This window comes from Pollicipes pollicipes, unplaced genomic scaffold (assembly GCF_011947565.3).
Source record: "Pollicipes pollicipes isolate AB1234 unplaced genomic scaffold, Ppol_2.1 Scaffold_7231;HRSCAF=8579_pilon_pilon_pilon, whole genome shotgun sequence".
Taxonomy (NCBI): Eukaryota; Metazoa; Arthropoda; class Thecostraca; order Pollicipedomorpha; family Pollicipedidae; genus Pollicipes; species Pollicipes pollicipes.
In genome coordinates this window covers 33,799,856-33,822,217 of record NW_023597034.1, presented here as the reverse complement: position 1 = coordinate 33,822,217, position 22,362 = coordinate 33,799,856, and the positions used below count along the sequence as shown (strand labels likewise).

At 56.9% G+C, this 22,362-nt stretch overlaps 1 protein-coding gene and 1 pseudogene across 3 annotated transcripts; both read left to right on the top strand.

Annotated features, from left to right (window-relative positions):
* Nucleotides 1–61: 61 nt before the first annotated feature.
* LOC119110450 (4-trimethylaminobutyraldehyde dehydrogenase) lies at nucleotides 62–9,797 on the top strand. 3 transcript variants are annotated; one of them, XM_037234280.1, is made up of 10 exons: nucleotides 62–79; nucleotides 390–686; nucleotides 3,968–4,154; nucleotides 4,307–4,419; nucleotides 5,380–5,511; nucleotides 6,223–6,342; nucleotides 7,128–7,235; nucleotides 7,520–7,708; nucleotides 7,923–8,149; nucleotides 8,600–9,797. In XM_037234280.1, exons 2-10 carry the CDS (start codon nucleotides 429–431, stop codon nucleotides 8,814–8,816), a joined length of 1,551 nt encoding a protein of 516 aa, XP_037090175.1. In that variant the 5' UTR covers nucleotides 62–79; nucleotides 390–428; the 3' UTR covers nucleotides 8,817–9,797. The 3 variants fall into 3 exon arrangements, with proteins under 3 accessions (XP_037090175.1, XP_037090174.1, XP_037090173.1); XM_037234279.1 differs by lacking the exon at nucleotides 62–79 and adding an exon at nucleotides 193–214; XM_037234278.1 differs by lacking the exon at nucleotides 62–79 and having other exon boundaries at nucleotides 200–686.
* A 1,744-nt stretch (nucleotides 9,798–11,541) lies between these two features.
* The window catches only part of LOC119110037 (formin-like protein), a 35,237-nt pseudogene continuing 24,416 nt past the window's right edge, over nucleotides 11,542–22,362 (top strand).

The window sequence follows — 22,362 nt, the reverse complement described above, 5'->3', positions numbered from 1 at the left end:
CAATGTATCTTCCGACAAGATAGTGATGAGCATTTTCGATTGAGAATTAAGAAATTTATTTTCCATTTACCTTCTTTACGTACGTGCTATTGCTCTGTTTTGTTGAAACGATAAATTGAATTAGCACCTTGTGACGTAAGGATACATGGCATTATCGCCGAAGAAGACAGAACTGGCGCAAAGTCTCACATGCTCCTCGCCGTTTTGGCTGCTCGTATGAAGTGTAATGTTGTACATTAAACTAAGCGTAGAGGGCTACGTCTAAAAAAGTTGTAACCTGTTTTAATCTGATAACACAATCTAACGTTTTAAGATCATTGATCTGTAGTCAGTTCCGGAAAAGTATCACATATAGAGGGCGTACTTATCGTATTTGATCAACTCCTCAGGCGGCCCCGGTTCCTCTCCGTCGCCGTGCCGGAATACTAATGATTGTGGGTGCCGCGACCAAGACGCTTCGTTGTCTAACAACTACAGTGAAAATGCAGAAATTTGTATGTACGTCAATCCAAGAACCGCTGAATTTTATATCCAACAAGAGGTGTGCTCCAGCTGACAAATTCAATGAAGTGGATAACTTAGAACCAGCAACCGGCAAGGTTTTGCTTCAGTTTGCAAGTTCCGCACAGAATGAAGTGAATCGAGCTGTCAAGGCTGCAAAGGAGGCACTGCCAGCATGGAGTGCTGTAAGTCATTTTTTGTTATAAAATAGTCTTGTGCAGTGTCTGTTCTGCAATGTAACATCTATGAAAAGTTAAATATGAAAACACCACTGAATGGCAACAGCAAGATGATGGCTGATGTATGTAGCTTAATTTCAGATGTATTTCAACTATATTTTGCAAGAATGCTGGGCTGTGCACAACCATGCACACAAATGTCCATGTGGCAAGGAAGTATATGCTATGTCCATCAACTTATGTGACATGCCATGGGAATCTGGTGTGCTTTGTGGATTTACTTCAATTAGACTAAGATTATGTTTCTGACTTTCCTGCTGTATTCTGATAGACAATGGATTATGACATCTCCTGCAAACATGTTACCATACTCTGGCCATGTAATATCCAGGAACCAGAATGCAGAAAATGCTTGTTATACCAAAAGTGCCCATTGCAGCGGGGGCTTGGCGGCTAAAAACAAAGTCAATCATCTCAAGTTGTGGGCATGGTTACCACTGTCAGCATATAGAGGGCAAAAATTTTATTATTTTGCAAAGGTAATTTCAAGCAGCCACTGGCTGTCAGTATATTTTACAACTAAAATCAGCAAATTCAGTACACTTTAATCTTGCCTGAGTTCTATGCACCTGTTTCAGTGCACTTGTATATTAGAGATGGTCAGTACAATGGACAGTTTGGGCAGGCTGTCCTAGATGATCCTGTTTTTGTGTACTGTTATTTTATTACTTTCAGGGATGTGATATAAACATGTTATGTTCAAGTCCATCCAAGCTGAAAGCAATATTTCCAAAACAAAATAAGGTCGGGGTATACATTGCCACCCCATGTTGAGAAAGGGCATTGTACATCATTTGTTTTTAAGGCAGAATATATTGTAATTGATCATAAAACAGGTCATCTAAGCTCGTATCTTGGAACTTAAATAACTATGATTGCGAACATCTGAGTGCAAACATGCAGCAACAATGACCCCCCCTCCTCCCGGTGCCATTTCTATGCATGGTCACAACATTACTGTGTAATCACAACATTACTGTGCATCAAGAACTAAAAATGTATGAGGCCAAGGTAACAAGAATTCAATAAAATGTGTATCTTGTGTATGCAAGCAGTCTTTCATAATGTTTGTAGATTGGTCGGCATGGTGGGGAAATGTGATGTTTTTGCATATGAATGAAAAGCAAAATGAGAATATGGCTGCTAAACAAAACTTCTTAATATGGTACATATGTATGACATGGAACATGGATGCCAATGGGACACTGGGTTGAGGGGGAGAGGGTGGGTGTTAGGTTAGGTTAGGTTAGGTTAGGTTAGGTTAGGTTAGGTTAGGTTAGGTTAGGTTAGGTTAGGTTAGGTTAGGTTAGGTTAGGTTAGGTTAAGTTAGGTTAGGTTACATTAGGTTAGGCTAGGTTAGGCTAGGCTAGTTTAGCTTGGGCTATGTTCTTGACTCTTCTGGCCTGTCCGTTTCATAAACGTACCTAGACGCGGTAAGAAACGTTTTTCATTGCATTATTATTGTTACCTTGGTCCCGTACATTTTTTATGGTTCTTGATAAGCAGAAATATTGTAATTACGCAACGGCAATGCAGAAACGGCGCTGGGGAGTCCAGGCGGTGGGGTGTGTGCGGCGCTTGGGAGCTCGCTATCATAAAGTTGTTCAATAAAATTTGAAGGTAGGAGCATGAATCTACCTGTTTTAAGATTAGTTATGATGTGCTCCACCTTAAGCACGACGAATGGTGTACAATGATTTTTCTAATGTTAGGTTGCAATGTATACCTATACCAAAATAACAGCCAGACAGGTCAGTGTGCCCCAAAACCCCAATCATTATCATCATCAGGCAAGTATATCATTATAAATTGTGTCTTGAGAGCTTTGCCATTGCTTGTTGTGTACCTGATGAGTTTCCAAGTTTATTCAAAGAAAGAGCAGAGTCTGAAATGAACCCTCAACAAATGGGACACATTTAACATTTCAGCTATGTATGTGATCTTAATCAGCAAACAATTTGATGCATGGTGCCAGACTCAGCTTGCTCAGTTGTCACATGGAATGTGTAGGTGTTCATTGCCTCTTCTTGCCTTCATGCCATGATGTAATATGGTTATATACTTGGAGGCATTGCCTGCCTGGGCCTGGATGTGTGTTGCTCAGGCAGTTCAAATGACAGGCATCCAGAGGTCCCTGTCGATTATAGGCACACAGCAAACTCACTTTCTCCACCATCTGCATACTCTGTTTCAAAGCATTTGTTTCAGACCTTTGTGGAAAGAAATTTTGTACTCTTACTTGCACACTTTGCATAAATAAGTCGCATACTCTTACTTGTGATAATAACTGCACGTTTGTTAACACAGCATGGCCAGGTGCATTTGGTGTGGCCGGCATGCAGCAGTAATTGTTATTCGCCTGACTCGGCCACCTGAATGCTGAAGTGTGGCTGCGTGATTCAATGATCTATGAAGTCACATTGGCTTCTTCCCTATACACGACCCAGCACAAACTACACACTGTTTTTCACGGACCGACTGAATGGTCTCCTAGGGTTTGTCGATGCCCTCTCTCCCTCTCTCTTTCCATCGCTGGTACGCATGGTAATGATAACATGCTGTATTTCATTGCCGCACATTCTCGCTCTTTGGTTTCGCCCTCACGTCTACGTCACGTCACGCTGTTCACCACATATGGTGCACGGAGAACGCAACAACCAAATTTGTCCACGGTCAAATTCGAATAGGTTCAACAGGTCGATTACATGAGCTATTGTAAAGCAATCGAGTATAGGCTCATGATTACTTACCGTCACCAACAGCCCCTCCGGTTTTGAATTTGCGCCATTGTGCGCCATGCGTATTTTCGACAGGGGTCTGCCTTACGTCACGGTGCGGAGGTTGGCGAAACGGCCGAAACCGACGAGCATTACGTCACCATTTTCTCTAGGTGTGAATCAGGAACTAATTCAGTTTTACAACTTTAGCTACATTTTATCTTTGTTTTACAACACTTTTCCGTGTCGAAAATAATAACATGCGCAGAGCATCCACATGACACCGTATTTACAAGCATGGCCGCTAGAATGCGTTATCATCGCATAGTTCTGTTGTTTTTCGCTTGATTCAACACTAAATCAGACTGCATCGGCTGCGAATTTTTCGCCCAAATAGTCCTTTTCATTCCAATGGCATCGTCCGCGCGACTTCATCGCTACCCGATGACTTGTCCTTGCGGGCATGTGTTCGCCGTGCAGGCTGTGACAGCGCCTTGGCTTTGGTTCCAGCTGACTGCCGCCGAGCGTGGAGTTTTCCTGAAGAAGGCTGCCACCATCATCGAGGAGAATCTGGAAGACATCGCGCAGATGGAAGTGAAGGATTGTGGCAAACCCATCTGGGAGGCCAGGATTGATGTGCAATCTGTCGCCGACACATTGAACTACTTCGCTGGTGTTACGCCGGAAGCTATGAAAGGTTCGTTTGTAATGTCCAGCGTATTTTAAGAGTATGCAGAGTTTTACGTGGAATATGGTAACAATGGTTCACGTGAAACGATACAAAATGTAGACGACAGTAACTTTCTGGAGCAGTTTTCCCACGTGCTAACGATGTCTTCATGTTTCCAGGAACATATCAGCCACAACCAGGAGGCTCGTATGCTCTGGTCCAGCGGGAGCCAGTTGGTGTCTGTGTGGGAGTTGGGGCTTGGAACTACCCGATCCAGACCTGCGTCTGGAAGGTAACCACCGAACTGTTGTCAAATAAGTGCTCCGATTTATGTGTCAGAAGAATGGCTGACTGCCTAGCGCCTTGCATGAGGACTTTTGGGGATCAGAAGTGCTACCAGTGTATTTCCTTTTTCTGTCAGTAGACTGAACTAAATTTGGCAAACTCCAGCCTTTTCGGCTGTGTATGAAGCGTTGGACCGGCGCCCCACTCTCGGTGGGATGTCACACCCCACAACAACGACTGGATCTGCCAATAGTCCGCACTGCCATTAACTCAACAAAGGCTGGCTGACTAACATAGACTGCCGGGCTGAACAACCAAGACGTTAGTCCCGACCGTACGTACGGCGCCGTACTTAAAGCATCGATGATTGTACAGCTGATTGTGATCGCCCATATCCGTAGCACATTATTATATTACATATATCATGATTACATATTCATCACCCAGATGTTTGTGGGCTGGGGTGCTCGCGTAACGATTCAATGGTAACTTCTCCTGTGCAAGCGAAAGACGTTCTTTAAAAATGCGTCCGCCATTGTAGATGTTCGCGCCGCGTTGGTTACTTCGGAGCTTCCGAGCCTTGGAGCTCTAGGCTTGCCTGGCGCGTTGAATATACCTGATGTAGCGTAAATTGATGTAGCCTGATGTAGCGACACTCGTGGTACGAACAATCTTCCTTTTGCGCATGAGATCGTGAGGGATTATCATGTGTGCTCCCACGCTTAACGTATGCACAAGTTGTATGTATTGTCTGTAAATGCCAACAAGCACAAGCGCTTTCGCACATGTGCGCTACGCACGCTTGTGATTGTGAAAAGTTGCGCACGATTACCTACTTGACGACATCTGCTTGAAGAATATTGACCCGTAATCATCGGAAAGACCGCCTCTCTCGCTGTGTTCGCCGAGATGTTCGCGTCCGCGTCCGCGCGCGCCCCCCGCGTCACCTCGTGCTTCGCTTCTGCAGACGGCTCCGGCGCTGGCCTGCGGTAATACGTTCGTGTACAAGCCGTCACCCCTCACCCCGGTGACCGCTGTGACCTTGGGCGAGGCTTTGGCCGCGGCCGGCGTGCCCCCAGGCGTCTACGGAGTTGTTCAGGTGGGCGGCCGCTGGGATGCGCGGAGAGGCAAGTTGCCGTGTTTCTGATGTACGGGATGATTCTTGTCAGCTTTTTGTGTGTGGGGGGAGGGGGGCTACTGCAGCGGATAAGTTGTAAGGTGATGTGCTACCTGGGCAGTTGGGCTGGGTTTGACGACTTACAGCTCTGGTGTGGTTAGCTATGATTAATTTTTTATCAGTTTTGTCAAAATTGGCAATTTTATCCGTGCTGTGGCCTCTTTTTATTTCGTATTACCCGTATCGGTGCCGACTCATGTGATAAGGCCGTGACACTTGTGACTCCCTTTGGTTTTTTCGCCGTTTTTGTGAAGGTTTTTTGTGAGTGGAAGGGTTAATAGTTTTGGATATTCTACGTTAGTCGATAAGTTCAGGATAATGCAGCAGAAAGGCTGCGTTCATCTTGTTCTAAACCACCGCCAGGCACTGCCTGGTGCACTGCCATCAGTTTTGCTATGTGTCTGTTGGACGAGTTATTTGCATGTCGTGCGTTAGGCCCCTGCTTGCAAGCATCGATTTGAATCATGTGCTAAAGGCATCACCATGGCTTTCCCACCTGCCCCGTCGTGTGTCGTGGCTGTGCTTGTCCCATGTTCTGGCCGGCGGGCGGGCGGGCGGGCGGGCGGTGGTGAGTGAGCCGCCCCACGATGTCCGTCGCCGGCTCTGCTGACCGGCGCCGTGTGCCGACCGCAGGGCGAGGGCGAGACGGGCCACCTGCTCTGCTCGCACCCGGACGTCGCCAAAGTCTCCTTCACCGGCTCCGTCGGCACCGGCAGCAAGATCATGGCCGACGCCGCGCGCGACATCAAGAAGGTGGGGCGCGCGGGCCGGCCACGGGCCGCACGCGCGCTCCCGTCTGTGTAACGCTGGGCGGCGGTGGTGTGTGCGCGCGCGCGCAGTCTCTGGGACGCAGGCGGATGTCGTCTGTGCCGACGGCGTCCGCGGTGTAGCGGGGACGGTGACGGGACTGTCGGTGTTCAGGACGACCCCGCAGCTATGGCCGTGTCGTGCCCTCCGACGGCGGCTGAACGTCACCTCACAGGCCACGTCGTGCATACGCGTGGAGTGGTGCTGCACGTAACCCTCGTGGTGATCGGATGTTGCGTCAGAGCTACCAGGCCCGCTCTGAAGGCCGCTCGGAGGCGGGAGACCGGTCAGCGCGTGTCGTCACGAGTGTGTTGACCCGCGTCGCCCGGGGGATGACATGACCCGGGTGACTCCACCGGTCGGGCGGCCACGGAACACCCCGATCGGGTCTCGCCCGCGTCAGCGCATGCTCCCCAGGGCCGGACGCGCTGCTCATAATGAAAGCAGCGCAGCTAGCCGCGCCGGGCGGGTAGTACGTCTCATGTTCGCGCTGCCTGTCCCGCTGAGGTAGCGCTGTGATCGCCGCGTTGGCGCGGAAGACACCGGCCGGCTGCCGGGCGCCGTCACGTGGTCTGACCAGCGGCGGGGCGTGACCGAACGCCGGTGTAGACGCGGCCACGCCCCGCCGCCTCCCGGCGACGAGAGAGAAGACTCAGTCGGGGGCGGCCCGCGGGTGGCCAGGCCACGGACTTGCGGGCGCCGTGCTGACCGTCGCCGGTCCCCTCCCACAGGTGACCATGGAGCTGGGAGGCAAGTCGCCGCTCATCATCTTCGAAGACGCTGACCTCAAGAACGCCGTGAGGGGCGCCATGCTGGCCAACTTCCTGTCGCAGGGCCAGGTTAGACCGTGCTCGTGCAGGGACTCCGCTCCGGATCAGTGCGCGCGGCGCGGGCCGTGTTATTCGTGCTCTTGTTGGCGTTTTGCTTTGACGCGAAATGGTCACCGCATTCAAGCTTCTGCCTTCCTAGTCGATGCTCGCCATCGTCACCCTGTTCTTCCGCGTGAGTGAGGCTCGCCGCGAGCGGAGCGGGCCGCTTCGGCGGTCGGAGCTTCCTGCACTCTCACCGGGTTCTTACCGGGCCCTGCTATCGAGGCCCCGCTCACGTCCATGACGGCTCGCAGGTGTGCAACAACGGCACTCGCGTCTTCGTGCACGCGTCCATCAAGGAGCGCTTCACGGCCGCCCTGGTGGAGGCCGCCGAGAAGCTGAAGGTCGGTGATCCGCTCAAAGAGGACACCACCGTCGGCGCCACTGTCTGCCGGCAGCAGTTCGACAAAGTGATGGGATTCATCGAGCGCGCCAAGAAAGAGGTGAGCGCGAGTCACTATGCGCACAGCTCAGTCTGGGATCATTCGCGCGGTAGCGAGTGATGTCACATACGCACCCCATCGTGAAATTGACCCTTAGTGCGCAAGGCCCACCTCGGATTGATGCCTGCGCGATGTTGTGATCGTGCCGCACCGCCCGCTCACCGCGCCGTCCGGTGGTGCCGACCCGCCTCCAGCCCGTCCGCTCTCGCCGCAGGGCGGCCGCGTGCTGTGCGGAGGCGAGCGCGTCACGCTGCCGGGCGAGCTGGCGGGCGGCTGCTACCTGCGCCCGTGCGTGGTCGCGTGCCCGCGCGACGACATGGAGCTGGTGCGTGAGGAGGTGTTCGGCGCCGTGCTGGCGCTGCTCGAGTTCACCGACGAGGAGGACGTGGTCCGGCGCGCCAACGACACGCGCTACGGCCTGTCCGCCGGCATCTTCACACGGTGAGCCCGCCGGCGGGGAAGGGCAGGGGCTGGGAATGTGTCACAGGGGGGAGGGGAGGGGGCAGTGTCAGCTCGTGACGCGGATGGTGTGTCGTCATGGGTAGGATTTCCGACTTCTGGCAGTTTCAGGTTGGCATCGGTGCTTTGCGTCATTTCTGGTGATGTCGTGTGCCAACTCTGGACTGTAAGTTTAAGTGGAATGGAACGATGGGCTGTCTCTCAGACGTTACACTGTGTGACGTCACGGTGGTGTGCTTTTTACCATGTCACATAGCCCTGTCTTCCGTCGTATTTTGCCAGTTGACAACGCACGACGTATTTATACTCGTTGCTGCTCTGCCCTCTGCCTCCTGTCCGGTCTGGCCACACACCGTTCTGTTCGTCCATCCTTCGGTCGTTCCCTCGCCCCGTCTGCCGGCCCGTCAGTCACGTGACCGACGCCGCCGACAGGGACCTGTCGCGCGCACACCGCGTCATGGCGCGCCTGCAGGCGGGCGCCTGCTTCGTCAACACCTACAACGTGATGCCGGTGGGCGTGCCGTTCGGCGGCTACAAGATGTCCGGCTTCGGGCGCGAGAACGCCGTGGAGGCGGTGCAGAGCTACACCCAGCTCAAGTCCGTGTACGTCGAGACCGGCGATGTGGACGCCGCGCCGCTCTGCACATAGGTGGCGCCGGGGGTGGCCGCGCGGACGGTGTTCGCGCGCGCGTGGCAGAGCGCCGCAGATCTGGGACCAGTCGGGGTGTAGTGATAGTCGCCGAGCTGATATTACGGTTGCTTGCCAGTGCGAGGGACGCGTTAGAATGAGGCTGGAGGAGGAATCTTCCGGGGTTTAACCCTCGTGGCAGACACAGGGGTGATAGGGGTTGGTAGCAGCAGAGCGTAACTCGGGTTGTGCCCGCCGAGAGAGGCGTGGCAGACTAACATATCATGGGCTAGTGGGCTGCTAACGACATGTAATGGCGGGCGGTCTTGTACCTGCCGGTACCATAGGCTGCCGCTGTAATTGCTGCAGCCGAGAGCAGTAACCGAGGGAGGTGTAGGTTGCCCGGGCCTCCGCGGTACCGGAGGGCTCGTCAGTGTCCACCCGGATCTGACACCGCTTTCGGCCCGGCCTGGGGCCGCGGGTCGGTACGATTTGCTCGCGGCGGCAGTGCTCGCAGCGTCGCGGGCACTGCCGCCGCGAGTCGCGTGAGCGAGCGGCACGGGTCGTGCCGCTGGGCTTGAGGTTCGGCCGGTCGGGACGAGTCGTCGGCTGCCTTGCGCTGTGATCCGATGAAGGGTCTGCGATACATTCCGGCAGTGGAAATGCCTTCCTGGACGCGCCTGTAGTGGAAACTGCTTTGTAAACGCTCTGGTTAGCCCTGCAGCGTTGTTTGCTTTTGATGTCTTTATTGTCGCCGTGCTTGCGCGATCGTGTTACTGTAACGCAACGTGTGTTATGAACTTCAGCGAGACGGTGCTCGTGCCGCGCCGTGCAGCGCACTCCGCGACTCGCGCCGGTTGCTATGTGGGTCTCCTGGCGGCGGAGCCTCCTGCGCTGGCATCAGAATCTGCCCGCTCTGACGAGGGTGGTGAGCCCTCTGATGCGCCAGAATCCGTACTCAAGGCTGTATGTCCGTCTGTGCAATACACTGATCCGGAAGCCGCGAAATCTACGGCTGGCAGCGAGGGAAGAGTCGGCGTGGTTAGATGAGATAGGACCGGACATTGGGAGTGCATTGGTGTGCTGGTGTATACTGAAGCGTTTATTTTTTATATCCACGGGTGTTTCATTTGCCGTCCGGTTTTGTTTTGTACAGATTCGACTTATATTTGCCTTCGATTTAAAACGTGTGCATGCTTGAATCTGTTTCATGCGTGCCTCACTTTATGGCATTAGCCAGGATGGCTCATGGGAGTTGCAATGCAGGAAGTCTTTGTGATGGGTCAATGAGAGACCAGGATGAAAGCACCCAAGTCCATTCACTAGTATGAAGTAATTTTGAAGCGGCCGGAAATCGGATTTATTACTAAAAGCTGTTTGAGGCGCATCTGCTAATTATAATTCTGCCCTGCAATGAACGAGTCATTCCAAAGAACAGTTCCTCAACTTCGACGAATCCGAGACAAGGGTACTGTGATTTCCGCGCTCTCGTATTGGGAGCTTTGTCGAAACACTGAACTGGAAGGCTGCTGGAATGAAGGTACCACAAATCGAGAAAGGAAAGTAATAGTTGGCAGGGCAGGGGCGCGCGCAGGATTTCACCGCGTGTTTTGTGGTGATGGAGGGGGGGGGGGGGGACAAATCAAGAATTTCCGATCAAAACAGAGTTTAACACGACCAAACCAGAAAGACGCCATGTGTATATGAAGAGTGTCATTTGGTTTTCTACACACTACATAAAATGTTTTTTGATTGGCTTCCAGATCCCAGCACATCAATGTGCACATCTCACCGTCTGCCTCCTTGATCTGGAAGTGTTGAGCGGTGTTTGTAATTGCTCAACGGCCACTACCAGGGGTGCAGTTTCCTATTCAGCTGGGGGTGAAAGGGGTTTTAGAACCCCCAACCTTTAGGGCCAAAACCGGGAAGAAACCCATTTGTTGGCGTGTTTTGAGGGTATGTTGGGTCATTTCTTATGGCTTTTCTGGTAGGTTCCACACGTTTGCAACCAAATCATTTTGTGAAACTACGCCCCCGAAACACTACGATACGGAACATGATTTTCGTACGTAATGGAACTCAAGAGGCAGCTCAAATTTTGCAAAATACTGTTGAACTAAGCATCCGGTACTCAAGATGAGCTCCCACAATTTCAAAACCGAAAGAAATGGCGCAAACCAACGGTAAACATAAGTCGTAATGAAGTCGGAATGTTGCAAAGTGGCCAAGGGAGTGCCGGTCAAAAGGTTTTCGGAACACAACATAGAAGTATTTTGGCTTGATTTGAATGGTACAATTCTGGGAATGGTCAAATCGATCAGACAATACCTGAAAATTGTTCATTTGGAACAAAAAAGCTATTATTGAATGCACATAGAATCCTTTACAGCAGTAGTTTAGTTCAACATAATGGACAACCGCTTATGTGTAAACAAGCTGTTTTGCGGCAATGCCCTCTGAATTACTATTATGAATGAGGTAAAATCTATATTTTTGCAAGTTATTTTATCATTAAAACATTTAAAATGTGTTTTTTAAATAATATAAAAATACTACTTATAACTATTTTTACTGTAATAGCTTCAAAACTTTAGAAATAAATTGTACTACGTCATCAAATGACGAAAACGTTGGTGAGGCATTGCAGGCGAGTCAGGTGACGAATAGCGCCAAATATGCCTAAGAGATAGCGTCAAAGTTGGCGAGCTTGTGCGCAGGCTCAGTGAGTGTCTTGGTGCGGTGGCGGGAGCCCGTGAATTCGATTGGGGCGCGACAGCGTGGAGCGATCGCTGGCCGTGGTGTTTAGGAGCTATACATGCAGATCTGGAGGCCTTTGGTTGCTCAAAGGACGTGGAAGAGTGTTGTTAGTCGCTGACGCGTGAACAGTATTGAGTACATACTGTGATGTTGGGGCTGAAGATGGTCCACGGTCTAAACACGGCAGTAAATTCACTTTGATCTGTTTGAGCGGTGACTCATGAAACACACATTAGAAGTTTAAACTTATCACCCTTTTAATTGATGACAAGTGCATAACATGGGATAGCCAGCTCAGCTCGCAGGCCGGTTTTAACCTCTACCTGGCAGTAGGTATCATCCGTGACTGGAATATTTAGTGATATTTCTGAAGAAGACACATCTTGGCCAAGATGGGTAATTCAGAAAGTGCTGTGGAGAAAGATGACTACAGACAGACCATGGAGAGGAGAGTGAACAACTACTCATCCAGCATAGTTCCAGGAACTGTAGCAACATCATTGACAATGAAACTTCCAATGCCTGATCAAGATGCATTGGAGGAGAAGTTCAACAAGGTTCTGGTGAGTACCAGTTGCATCTGGTTTTTTATTCAAGCTGTATTGTAACTTAAACAACGTTTTACTTTCCTGTATATGTTTATGCGTAAGTGCCTTTCAGATGTTAACCACATATTTTGTGCTTATCAGCTGCCATTTTTATTGCCATGACAGGTGGAACATTTCATTATTGGTTTGTGCAAAGCTGTCACACCTTTCATGCATATGTCCAAGTTCAGTACCCAAATGAGCAGAAGCTGGTACCTAGATATTGATATCCCTCATTCCAGATGTGATGGATTGCATGGCAGCTTCTTTATTGGTGGCTTGATTGTGATTCATTATTTGATGCCAGCTAAGCCATCATCCCTTGAATGACTACTATTAGAAAATGCATGTCAGGTACTATCCCTGATGTCAGAAGTGCTTGTGACTGCTTCTGGGTTGATAGACTCTGAGCATTGTTGGGTTGTCTGATATGCTCTCTGCCATAACAGACAAGACTGCAAAGAACAGAGCACTGTTTCGGCACCATTAACCAGCACTGACTCGAGGTGCACATTGCACAGGATCCCAGCCCTGCTCACGCACAGTGAGCCATCTATCACGTGCCACCCGGCGCCAGGCGGCCGCCGTCCGTCGTACGATAAACAAACTGACGCCGCTCCGCCGCCGTCCGGGCTCTGGTACAGCACGCAGGCCGGAGTCCGGGCCTCCCTCGCCATCCGAACAGGTCGGAGTCCCGGCCTCCCTCGCCACCTGGTCAGGGCGGAGTCCGGGCCTCCTCCGCCATCAGTCAGGTCGGAGTCCCGGCCTCCCTCGCCGTGTGGTCAGGGCGGAGTCCGGGCCTCCTCCGCCATCAGTCAGGTCGGAGTCCCGGCCTCCCTCGCCGTGTGGTCAGGGCGGAGTCCGGGCCTCCTCCGCCATCAGTCAGGTCGGAGTCCCGGCCTCCCTCGCCGTGTGGTCAGGGCGGAGTCCGGGCCTCCTCCGCCATCAGTCAGGTCGGAGTCCAGGCCTTCTTCGCCGTGTGGTCAGGGTGGACCTCCGTCGCCAGTCGCTGCCCGGTCAGCCGGCGTCCTGCACGGCCGCGGGCGCGGCGGAATGCGGCGGTGCTTCGTCCGCCGCTCGCCGGACGAGCACGGCACCGCATCGTGCGGCGCTGTTGTGATGACGCTGCGCGGCCGCCTGCCCACGCGTCGCTGCTCGCTGCCGGCCGAGCCCTGCGGTCAGCACCGCGGCCTTCGTCGACGGCGCGAGGTCGTGTTCGCCCGTCCCACGCGCCGTGGCCTGGGTCGACCCGGCCGGCCAGGCGCCGCCCCGTGCCGACCGGGCTTTGTTAACTCGCCCGAGCTTCGGCTGGCTCGCTGACTATTTTTGTCGTGATCGGAAGAAAAACAAACACGAGCCGCCGTCGCGTCGTGGGCGCCCGTCATCTTTGTGTTGTTTCGCAAAACCAGGGACCTTGGCCCGGTACTGCCCGTGCAAACAGCGTGTAAATGCCAAGTGGAGTTCTCTGTAGCTGTGGAGCGTTGGGGAGCGCGCGCCCCCATTCAGCTGTCGCAGTTCTTGCGGCCCTCGCGTCCCAAACTCGGTGCATCGGATGCTTGGAGAAGATCAGCCTGTTGTCCTCGCGTCATCGCTGATCTGATTATAAGCAGCGTAGCACTAACCGAAGCTGTCCCGCCACTCACGGAGCCAGTCCTCTGTGGAGTTGGACGACCCTGTCGGTGGGAGCGGGGAGTAGGCCAGGTTAGCTGAATGTGGCGCTGTCTTGTGTGACGGCCTCCGGTCCAGAGGACGTCACCGCTGTCGGCTTTTTAGGGAGCGGGATCGCTCGCCTAATCCGCTGTTTTCCTGCCGCGTGCGACGGATTCGCGGCTGGGTGGCGCTCGTTGCACAATGCATTCCTTGTCATCCGACCATCCAGGCGCAGTTAAGTAGTGCTGCCTCGGCTGGCGATAACGTCTCGTGCTGGGAAGGTTTGCTGCAGCTGGAGGCAAACAAAAATAAGCGAGCACCGACTTTACCAAAAACAAAACTGCCCGAGCGGCAAAGCTCCGTGATCGTCGGCTTAGGTGACTAATTGCAACCGCCTGTGGGATGTTAAAGTCACCGTAGCCCCGCTACGAGACCGCGCTAGGCCATGGGCTCCTGCTCCGTGCAGAGGAGCACGTTGCCTAGCCAAACCATGGCCGCCTACCGACCCCGAGGCTCGGACGACGGTGGCCCTCCGGTGGCGGCACGTGGCGACCTCCGTCACCGTCGGAAGAGGCGATAGCACCGGCTTCCGTCCGGTACCCTCCCTTGGTTCCGGTCCGGCAGCCTGTCCGGTCCGCCCGCCGCCGTCTGCCGCCTCCGGGTGCGGCCTCTCCGAGCCTCACCCGCGGGGCCACGCCGCGGTAGATCGCACTCCGCGGGGTACGGACTGCGCTCCGCGGGGCGCGCTCTGGGCTCCGAGGGCAGCGGACGGCTCTTGTGTCTGCGGACACTGGACTGGCCGGTGGCGTCCGCCTGTGGGCGACGGCGCCGCCGCTGAGCCTTGGCGTCTGCCCCGGCTGTGTTGTACGTTGCCGGCGTTGTCCGCACGCACGGCGTCGATGCCCGCGACCCTGCTCCACTCCCGCCGGAGCCCGTCGCCATGCCCTCGGCCGTCTCTGCCCGGGATTGAGACCTCTGCAGTGGAGCTGCCGGCCTGGCCGCCGGAGTCGGCGCAGCGTGAGACGCCGGCCGCCCCCAGCTGTGCACGTCGCTCGTGTAAACAGGCGTCGACCGGCCGCGCCTGCCACCGCTCTGCGGCGGACCGCTGTCGCACCGGCCTGTGCGCTGGGGTGCGCGCGGAACCCTTGGTCCGCCCACACCCAGAACCCGCTTGAGCTAAGGAGCTGCTGGTTGTTCGTAAGCTGATAGGACACTTGATGCATGCGGCTGTAGAAGATGCGCGGCGCGCTGAAAAAAATTCAAGCACAGACGCTCTCAGACTCCCCAGACTCTCATACTCCCCGTCGTTCGTGCGTGGCAGGGTGCACCCGCTCGGCAGTGCGCATCCTTCCCGGTGATAGCGCCCGGCCCATCTCCGTTGACAGTCGCCGGTCTGTTACCGTGCCGTTTTTTGCGTGCCGCGCAGCGGTGCTGGCGTCGGTCGCTGCCGCTGACGTCACCAGCTGTAGGCGGTCTCGCAGCGGCGGCGGCGGCCCGGCTGTCCTCCGACCGGACGCCACCGGCTGGCCGGCGCTGCGTCAGCCGTCAGCTGCCGCGTCCGGCAGACCGCCGGCGACAGTCGCTCGTCGCCCCGCTCCACGGTGTGCGACGCTGTGGCGTGCTGCCGACGGTGCGACGAGGCGTCGATGGGTGTCGACGGTCGCGGCGCGTCCGCTGGCCTGGCGGAGGGACACGCGCAGCGTCGAGAGCGGCGGCGAGGTGCCCCGCCCCGCCACGCCCCGCATCCGCAGCGCATCCACCATCCTCCCGCTGCCGTCGGAAAGAGTGGTCCTCCGCGCGGGGCAGAGCCCGCCGTGCCGTGCACGTGCGCCGGCCTACCGGCCGAACAGGACTTGTTGCAGAGCAAAAACACGCCCCGCTCGGCGGCTGACGTATCGGAGCGCTCTGTTCGCCGGTAGCGGGACCGAGGGGAGAAGTAAATCGATAGTGTCGTCTTTGTCTGCTGCGCCCTTCCCGTCTCTTACGCTCTCACCATTGGCACCGATCCGTTGCTGTTGTCAATGTCACCTGTATATTTCGGACCGGCGTCCAAGTGCACTGCGTGTGCACTGGTGGACGAGCAGATGTCTGGTCGTCCAGGAGCGCTCGCCGCTGGCCCCTGCGCTGCTGTACCGTCTCGCTCGCTCCGAACCATCCCCCTGCTGCCGACCGAGCCCTCAGCGCCGAACGGTGCGGACCTGTGTGCCGCGCGCGGCCGGGACGCGTGGGCCCCAGCGCCTGCGCCTTCGGAGCCGTCGGGCCTCGCGGGAGGCGAATGTTGTTGCCTGAGCCCGAGCAGGATGTTTTTACTTCGGAGGGACGCTGCTGCAGTGGTGGGCCGGTCACGCTGCGTCACCCGGGCAGCCGGTGCGCCGGTGCCGGCCGACAGCCCGGCGCCAATAAAGGCGTGCTGTGCGCGCCGGGCAAGCGGCGCTGTGCGAGGCACTGTGCTGGGCAAGCGGCGCTGTGCGAGGCACTATGCTGGGCAAGCGGCGCTGTGCGAGGTACTCTGCTGGGCAAGAGGCGCTGTGCGAGGCACTGCTGGGCAAGCCGCGCTGAGCGAGGCACTTTGCAGAGTCCGGCTGGAGGGCGTATGGCCCGTTTGATATCCCACTTTGACCCATCTTGATCCCACGTCCGACGTCGCGCGCCGGAAAACTGACGAGCGTACGCACATCTCTGTGTGGTCCAAATGACCTCGGTCGCCGTTCGGCCTGGCGCCGTGTCGCTCATCGAACCTTGACCCGCTGCGGTCGGCCCAGAGCACGCCCGATGAACACGTGATCCGTGGCTGGACACGACAGGAGCGCGGGACGCGACGCGGCCCAATTAGCGTCGATGTCCGGAGGCCCGGTCGGAGTCGTCGGTGGCGCAGGGTAGCGCCGGTCTCGTGCCGGGCGGCTAGCCGCCGCCGGGTTGTCGGCCGGCCGGCCGGAATGCTGGCGGCCTTCTGCTGTGCGCTGCTGTGTCCGAGCTCTGGTCTCCCCCGCCCTCCCCCTCCCCTATGGCTGCGGGTGAGGGCGGGGCGTGCGAATGTGGACAGAGTCAGGGGGGGGGGGGGGGGGGGGGAGTCGAGGCTCAGCCAGCCGCCGCTGAAGGTGTGCGAACATCGCAAACAGCTGATCCTCCGCATTACGGGGGCCGGAAGGGGGGAATTTATGCATGCCGTCAGGAGGCACTGGAGTCGGCGTTGTTGTAGCTTCAATTCATCGAGGCCGTAGTTTTCTCTCTAAGGTGTTATGGTTCTTTTCCGGGAGAGAGGCTAACAAGCCCTGTCCTTGTGTTGTCATGCGATATGTCTGGTATGTACTAAGCACGCCCTTCGTTGATAAATTTTGAGTGCGTAACGCGTTGGCTGTCATGGGTGAGTCATAATTAGAGCGGTGATTAATGATTACCTACTCCTCAGCTCTCTTAACACTGTGTGGCCAAGACGATTGGAGACGATTGACACGTGTGGTAGCCGATGTGTACGATACGCTGACGATTACGGGCCTCATCCGTCTTTGTACCCAGGAGTGAACGCCTTGTTCGGTGTCACAAAGTCATGAGGCAGTTTTCCCAATAGAAAGTCATCCAGTCCCAATGTCCGCTTTTCAGTAACCGGTACCCATTAGCTTTTTGACGCATCGTATTCAGTACAGCTGGATGGGATTTTGGGTGTTGTCGGATTTAGATCTGTTCTTCCGTCCTCCCCCACCGCCCGCCTCTGACCGGGACGCCGCGGGTGCCGGGCGCCGCCCCGCGCGTCAACAGCTGACCCGTCACCTCTCCATCGCAGGCCTCCATGGACCTGCCGCCCGACAAGGCCAAGGTGTTGCGCCAGTACGACAACGAGCGCAAGTGGGAGATGATCTGCGATCAGGTGGGTGGCCGTCATGAAGTGGATTTGCTGTCTCTTGTACCCCCCCCCCCCCACCCCCATTCCCCCCACGCCGCCCCTCTGTTGATTAGGTGGGTGGCCGTCCTGACGTGGGCGCCTCGCTGCCCCGTGTACTCCCCCCCCCCCCCCCTCCTCACTCTGCTCCTCTCTGTCGGGCACGTGTTACAACAGCCCGGTGAATCGTTCGACGGAATGTGCTTTTCACACTCACACACCTTTGCACGTGCGCGCCCAGAACTGCGCCGCAAAAGCGTTACGCCGACGCACAGGCGCTTGCGTGGGACGCGCGACTGCTCGACACTCCTGTGGTCGAGACACTGCCGCCGGCGCCCCGCCGCGCCGCCCCGAACGCGAGCGTGTTGCCTGCGCCCACCGCCGTGGACGCTGTCACCCAGCACGCCTTGCCGGGACGCGTCCGTCGCGCCGGGCGCCGGCCGGCCGGGCGCCGTCTGCCGTGAGTCAGACGTGGCCGGCCGTCACACCTGCGGCGGCGCCGCGCACCTGTATGGCGACGAGCGGGACGACGCAGGCCGCGCCGCCCCGCAGCGCAGCGCCGCCGGCGACGAGTGGTGCGGTGCCGTGTGGTGCGTCTGGTGTGTGTCGAGGAGCCGCGCGGGCCGGCACAGGGAGCTCCCGCCGCGGCATGGTGAGGTGGTGGGGAGGGGGGGGGGAGGGAGAGGTTGTGGACACGGAGGGGTCGGCTTAAGGCGAGGAGTGGCTTGCGACGCTGGTCTGGCCGGCTGGGCTTGGCATGAGCCCGAAGCGGGTGCGCGCTTCTCTCGTGCTGTTTATTGGTGTGGGAGGCGGCCGAGCACTGATGCATTCGTGAGGGTAATTGCTTAGATTAGTCAATTTGACATTGATAAGCGTCGCTTGGCGGACCGAACGGACACCTTTCATCTTTATCTCAGTCATTCGTCGTGCTGATGACCTTTCGCGATGGACATGTGCGTGACCACTCAACAGCAATAAGCAGGCGTCAAGCGCGTGCAACTTATCACACTAGTGCAAACACTGTGAGTGCTACAGTCCCAGCGAGCTAAGCCTGAAGTTTGCGCGGACCATGCGAGTCGCCACTGTGACAAACCATCACATTTCGCCCAGACACCGAGACCTTTGGACCGTATGGATAAGCCCTGCAACTTTACTTGGTCAGTATTTATTTTTTTGACATCTTTCAGTCTTCTGATTTACAGCCTCCGTGGTCTCTGCATTTCTCAAGGACGCGGAAACCAGGGGGGGGGGGGGCAATGGGGACAGCTTGCGCCCTCCCCCAACTTGGAGAGCTTGTGGACGGTCCGTTCTGGTATGTTAAGGGCCAGTTCTGAACCGCAAGGGATTATGTAAGCCTTTCAGAGGTCATTTCGACCAATTTCGGATCCATTCTTGCCAGAAGAGGACACTTCCGAGCCTGCAGAGGGCCCATTGTGACCTTTAGAATGCCCATTTTTGACTGTGGGGACCCATTCTGAGCTGAAGACTGCTCATTTTTGACTGGAGGGCCCATTCTGGCATGTAGATGGTTCATTCTGAGCTAAAGACTACCCATTTTTGACTGGAGGACCCATTCTGGCCTGTAGATAACCCATTCTGGCATTTCGGGGACCGATTCCGGCCTTTAGACCTAGCCTGACCTCTTTCTGGCCTGCACAAGGCTCATGACCTGTATAGGGCCGTTACGAGCTGTAGAGGGTCCGTTATTGACTGTCGAGAGGCCCTCAACATCCAATACTGAGGGGCCCTCGGGCCCATTCTGGCCTCTGGAGGGGCTCATTGAGGCCCGTGGAGGGCCCAGATTGGTTACAATTCCAATCATTCTGGCCTGTAGTGGAGCCACTATTGACTGTAAAGGGCCAACTTTAGTCTGACGATTCTGGCCTGTAGAGGGCCCAGTGACCCTGACCCGTGACAGGCCTATTACCGACTATGGGGGGGGGGGGGGGGGTTCATTCTGACGTGTTCGGGAGCCCAGTCATGCTCGTCGAGGGTTCATGGTTGACTGAAGAGTTCCCATCCTGGCCTGTAGAGAAGCCATTATTGGCTGTGGAGTGCCCACTCTGATCTGCAGAGGGCCCATTATTGACTGGAGAGCCCCCTCTGGCCTAACGAGGGCCCGTTTTGACTGTGGAGGGCCTATTTTGATATGTAGAGGGCCCTTTCTGGTTCCATGGTGCCCATTCGGACATTCATAGGGTCCATTTTTGAATTAAAGGGCCCACTCCAGCTTGTAGGGCCTACATGTAATGTTAGGGGGCCATTTTGGCATTTTGGGGTTTTCCTTCTCCCCCCAACTTGAACATAACTCCCGCATTTCGGGCATTAATTACCCCACGGCTGGATGGCGGGCTCTTCACCACAGTTGAGCATCCGTGCTATTGGGATGAATGAACCGTGGCATAGCTCACCAAGAGCTCCCCATTTCACCATCCCCGTCCCCCATCAGCTCCACCATCATCGCTCTATCGTCGTACATTGTGGAACGGGAGCAGTACGTCCCGAAAGCAGTCATTCTCCCCATCGGCCTCCCCATGAGGCGCCCGTCCTCGTCCTCCCCACCGGCCCGTCCTCGTCGTTCCCACCGGACCGGACCGCCGCCCGACCGATCCGTCCTCGTCCTCCCCACCTGACCGTCCCGCCGCCCGACCGGGCCGGGCACCCCTGGCGCCGTCGCCGCCGTCCTGTCGGCGCGTTCTTCCGAGCCGTTCCGCCATGCCGTTCCGGACCGAACCGTTCCGCCGGTCCTGGCCCGGTGAGGCGCGACGGCTGCGGTCTCGTTAGCTGCGCCACCGGCGCCGCTGACGTCACTGGGACCGCCGACCGTAGCGTCACTGGGACCGTCGACTCACTGACTGTAGCGCCGCTGAAGCCGGCGGCCCATTAACCGGAAGTCAGACTCCATGGGGAACGGGTGGGCGGGGGGGGGGGGGGGCAGGGGGCTTCGTGGTGGCACCCAGCAGCTGGACGCGGCTCCTGGCATGACATCATGGCTGCTGGGGCGGCCCGCTGCCGCAGCAGCCGACGGGCGGAGACCGGCCTGCTGTGCACCGCTGCTGACCCACGGTGAAAGAGGAGTCGGCCAGGCAGCCCGGTCAGCCCCGGGCCGTGGGGCGGGCTGATGTCATGGTGCGCGCCGCAGCAGTCAGCGGCACCAGCTCTCGGGTGCAGTTCTTGGGGTGTGACCGGGGTTCCAAGTGGGATTGTGACTTGTAACGGTGGTGCTGTGTCGCCTGTACCGCCGGTGTGATCCATCTGTCAGTTAGTTTGTTGTTTTTTTTACGACAGAGCTCAAGCGTGTCATGAGCAGAACACATAGCACGGTGCTGTTATGAGTGTTCGTAGGAAGCGGAAACATAAGCTGTCTGTCCCCGGCTCCGAACCCACAACTTGTCAACGATGACACTACCGTCTTTTCTGTCATCGACGCATAGACTCGCACGGGTACGCTCCTCTTTGTGATGCCTTGCTGGTCGCCCTCTCGAAGAGCTGTGCCGCCTCCCGGACACCATGCGCCGGTCATGCGGTCTGCACCCATGACGCGTCATCGTCATGCTCTGGCGAGTTGTGCAGACCTTGTATGGACTGTAGCTGTCCGATCGAGGGCCAGAGCGATGGTCGGCACCTTCAAGTGCGCTCCACCGCGTGGCTCCCTCCCCCTCCCCGCTACGTTTCGTGCTGTCCCCCACCCCTCCGCCCGCATCGTGCAACGCGCATGTCTCCTCCGCGTGGCCGCCTGCTCGCCGCCGCCGCCGTCGCTGCCGCCGGCCGACGGTGCGCCGCCGTTCCCGCGGCGCCTCCGTGCCGGCTCCCCGGCCGGTTCCGGTCCGGCTGTTGCCCGTGAGAGCCGTCCGAAGCCGGCCGGGGCCCGTCCGGCGGCGCCGCTCGCGGCCCGCCGACGCCACGTCGCGCACCGGGGCGGGTCGGCTCGCGTCCCGCTGGGGGAAGAATGGGCTTCCTGTAATGAAGGGTGGGGGGGGGGGGGGGGGGGTGTTGAACACGGGCTGCCTGTGCTGCAGGGTGCCTGAGATCTCCCGGATGGTGGATACCACAGGCTTGCAACTGTTCTGGGGCTGTTCTCCCCTCGCTGTGTGTGGAGCGGGCTCCCGCTGCCATCACCAATTTCCCTGAATCCTTCGCAGCACCTGCAACTGTGGCTTTCAGGTGCCGTCAACGTGCTCTCGGAGTTATCCTGGCACTCCTGGCCTCAGTCTAATTTGTTAGCTAGACGAGTTTCCCCTCGGTAGTACTCGCACGGACGTCCCCGCCCCCGTTAGAAGGCGGCCTGGCTCCGGTGCCGGCCTGCACTCCTCCCACCCCCGCCGAGCAGCCACGTGCCGCCGTCTGGTCCCGCCTGTCAGCAGGCCTGCTTCCGGCCGGCGGCTCTGCTCCGTGTACTGTGCACTGTGCACTGGTCTGTGTGCACGGCGTCTGCGGTGCCGCGCGGCGTTGACCCGGGCCGGTCGGAGGAGGCCCCGTCTTGACCCTGACTGTGTGGTGCGAGCGCGGTACCTGTGAAGGAGGACAGCGACAGGCAGTAGCCGCATTTGTGCCTCCTTCCTTGGTGAAGGTGCGCTTGCTCGTCCGCTCGAGGCCCTGGAGTGAGCCGGCCCTGGAGTCCAGACCCTCGCTGATATGCTGACACTGACGCTCTCACGCCTGCGTTGTCCTGCGGCGACGCGCGGGAAGCGAGCGG

Excerpts from the sequence above, each read along its gene's own strand:
- LOC119110450 (XM_037234280.1), top strand. The coding sequence starts at position 429 with ATGATTGTGGGTGCCGCGACCAAGACGCTTCGTTGTCTAACAACTACA. Across the intron at positions 687-3,967 it reads CACTGCCAGCATGGAGTGCT|CTGACTGCCGCCGAGCGTGG; the intron begins GTAAGTCATTTT and ends CTTTGGTTCCAG. Across the intron at positions 4,420-5,379 it reads TCCAGACCTGCGTCTGGAAG|ACGGCTCCGGCGCTGGCCTG; the intron begins GTAACCACCGAA and ends TCGCTTCTGCAG.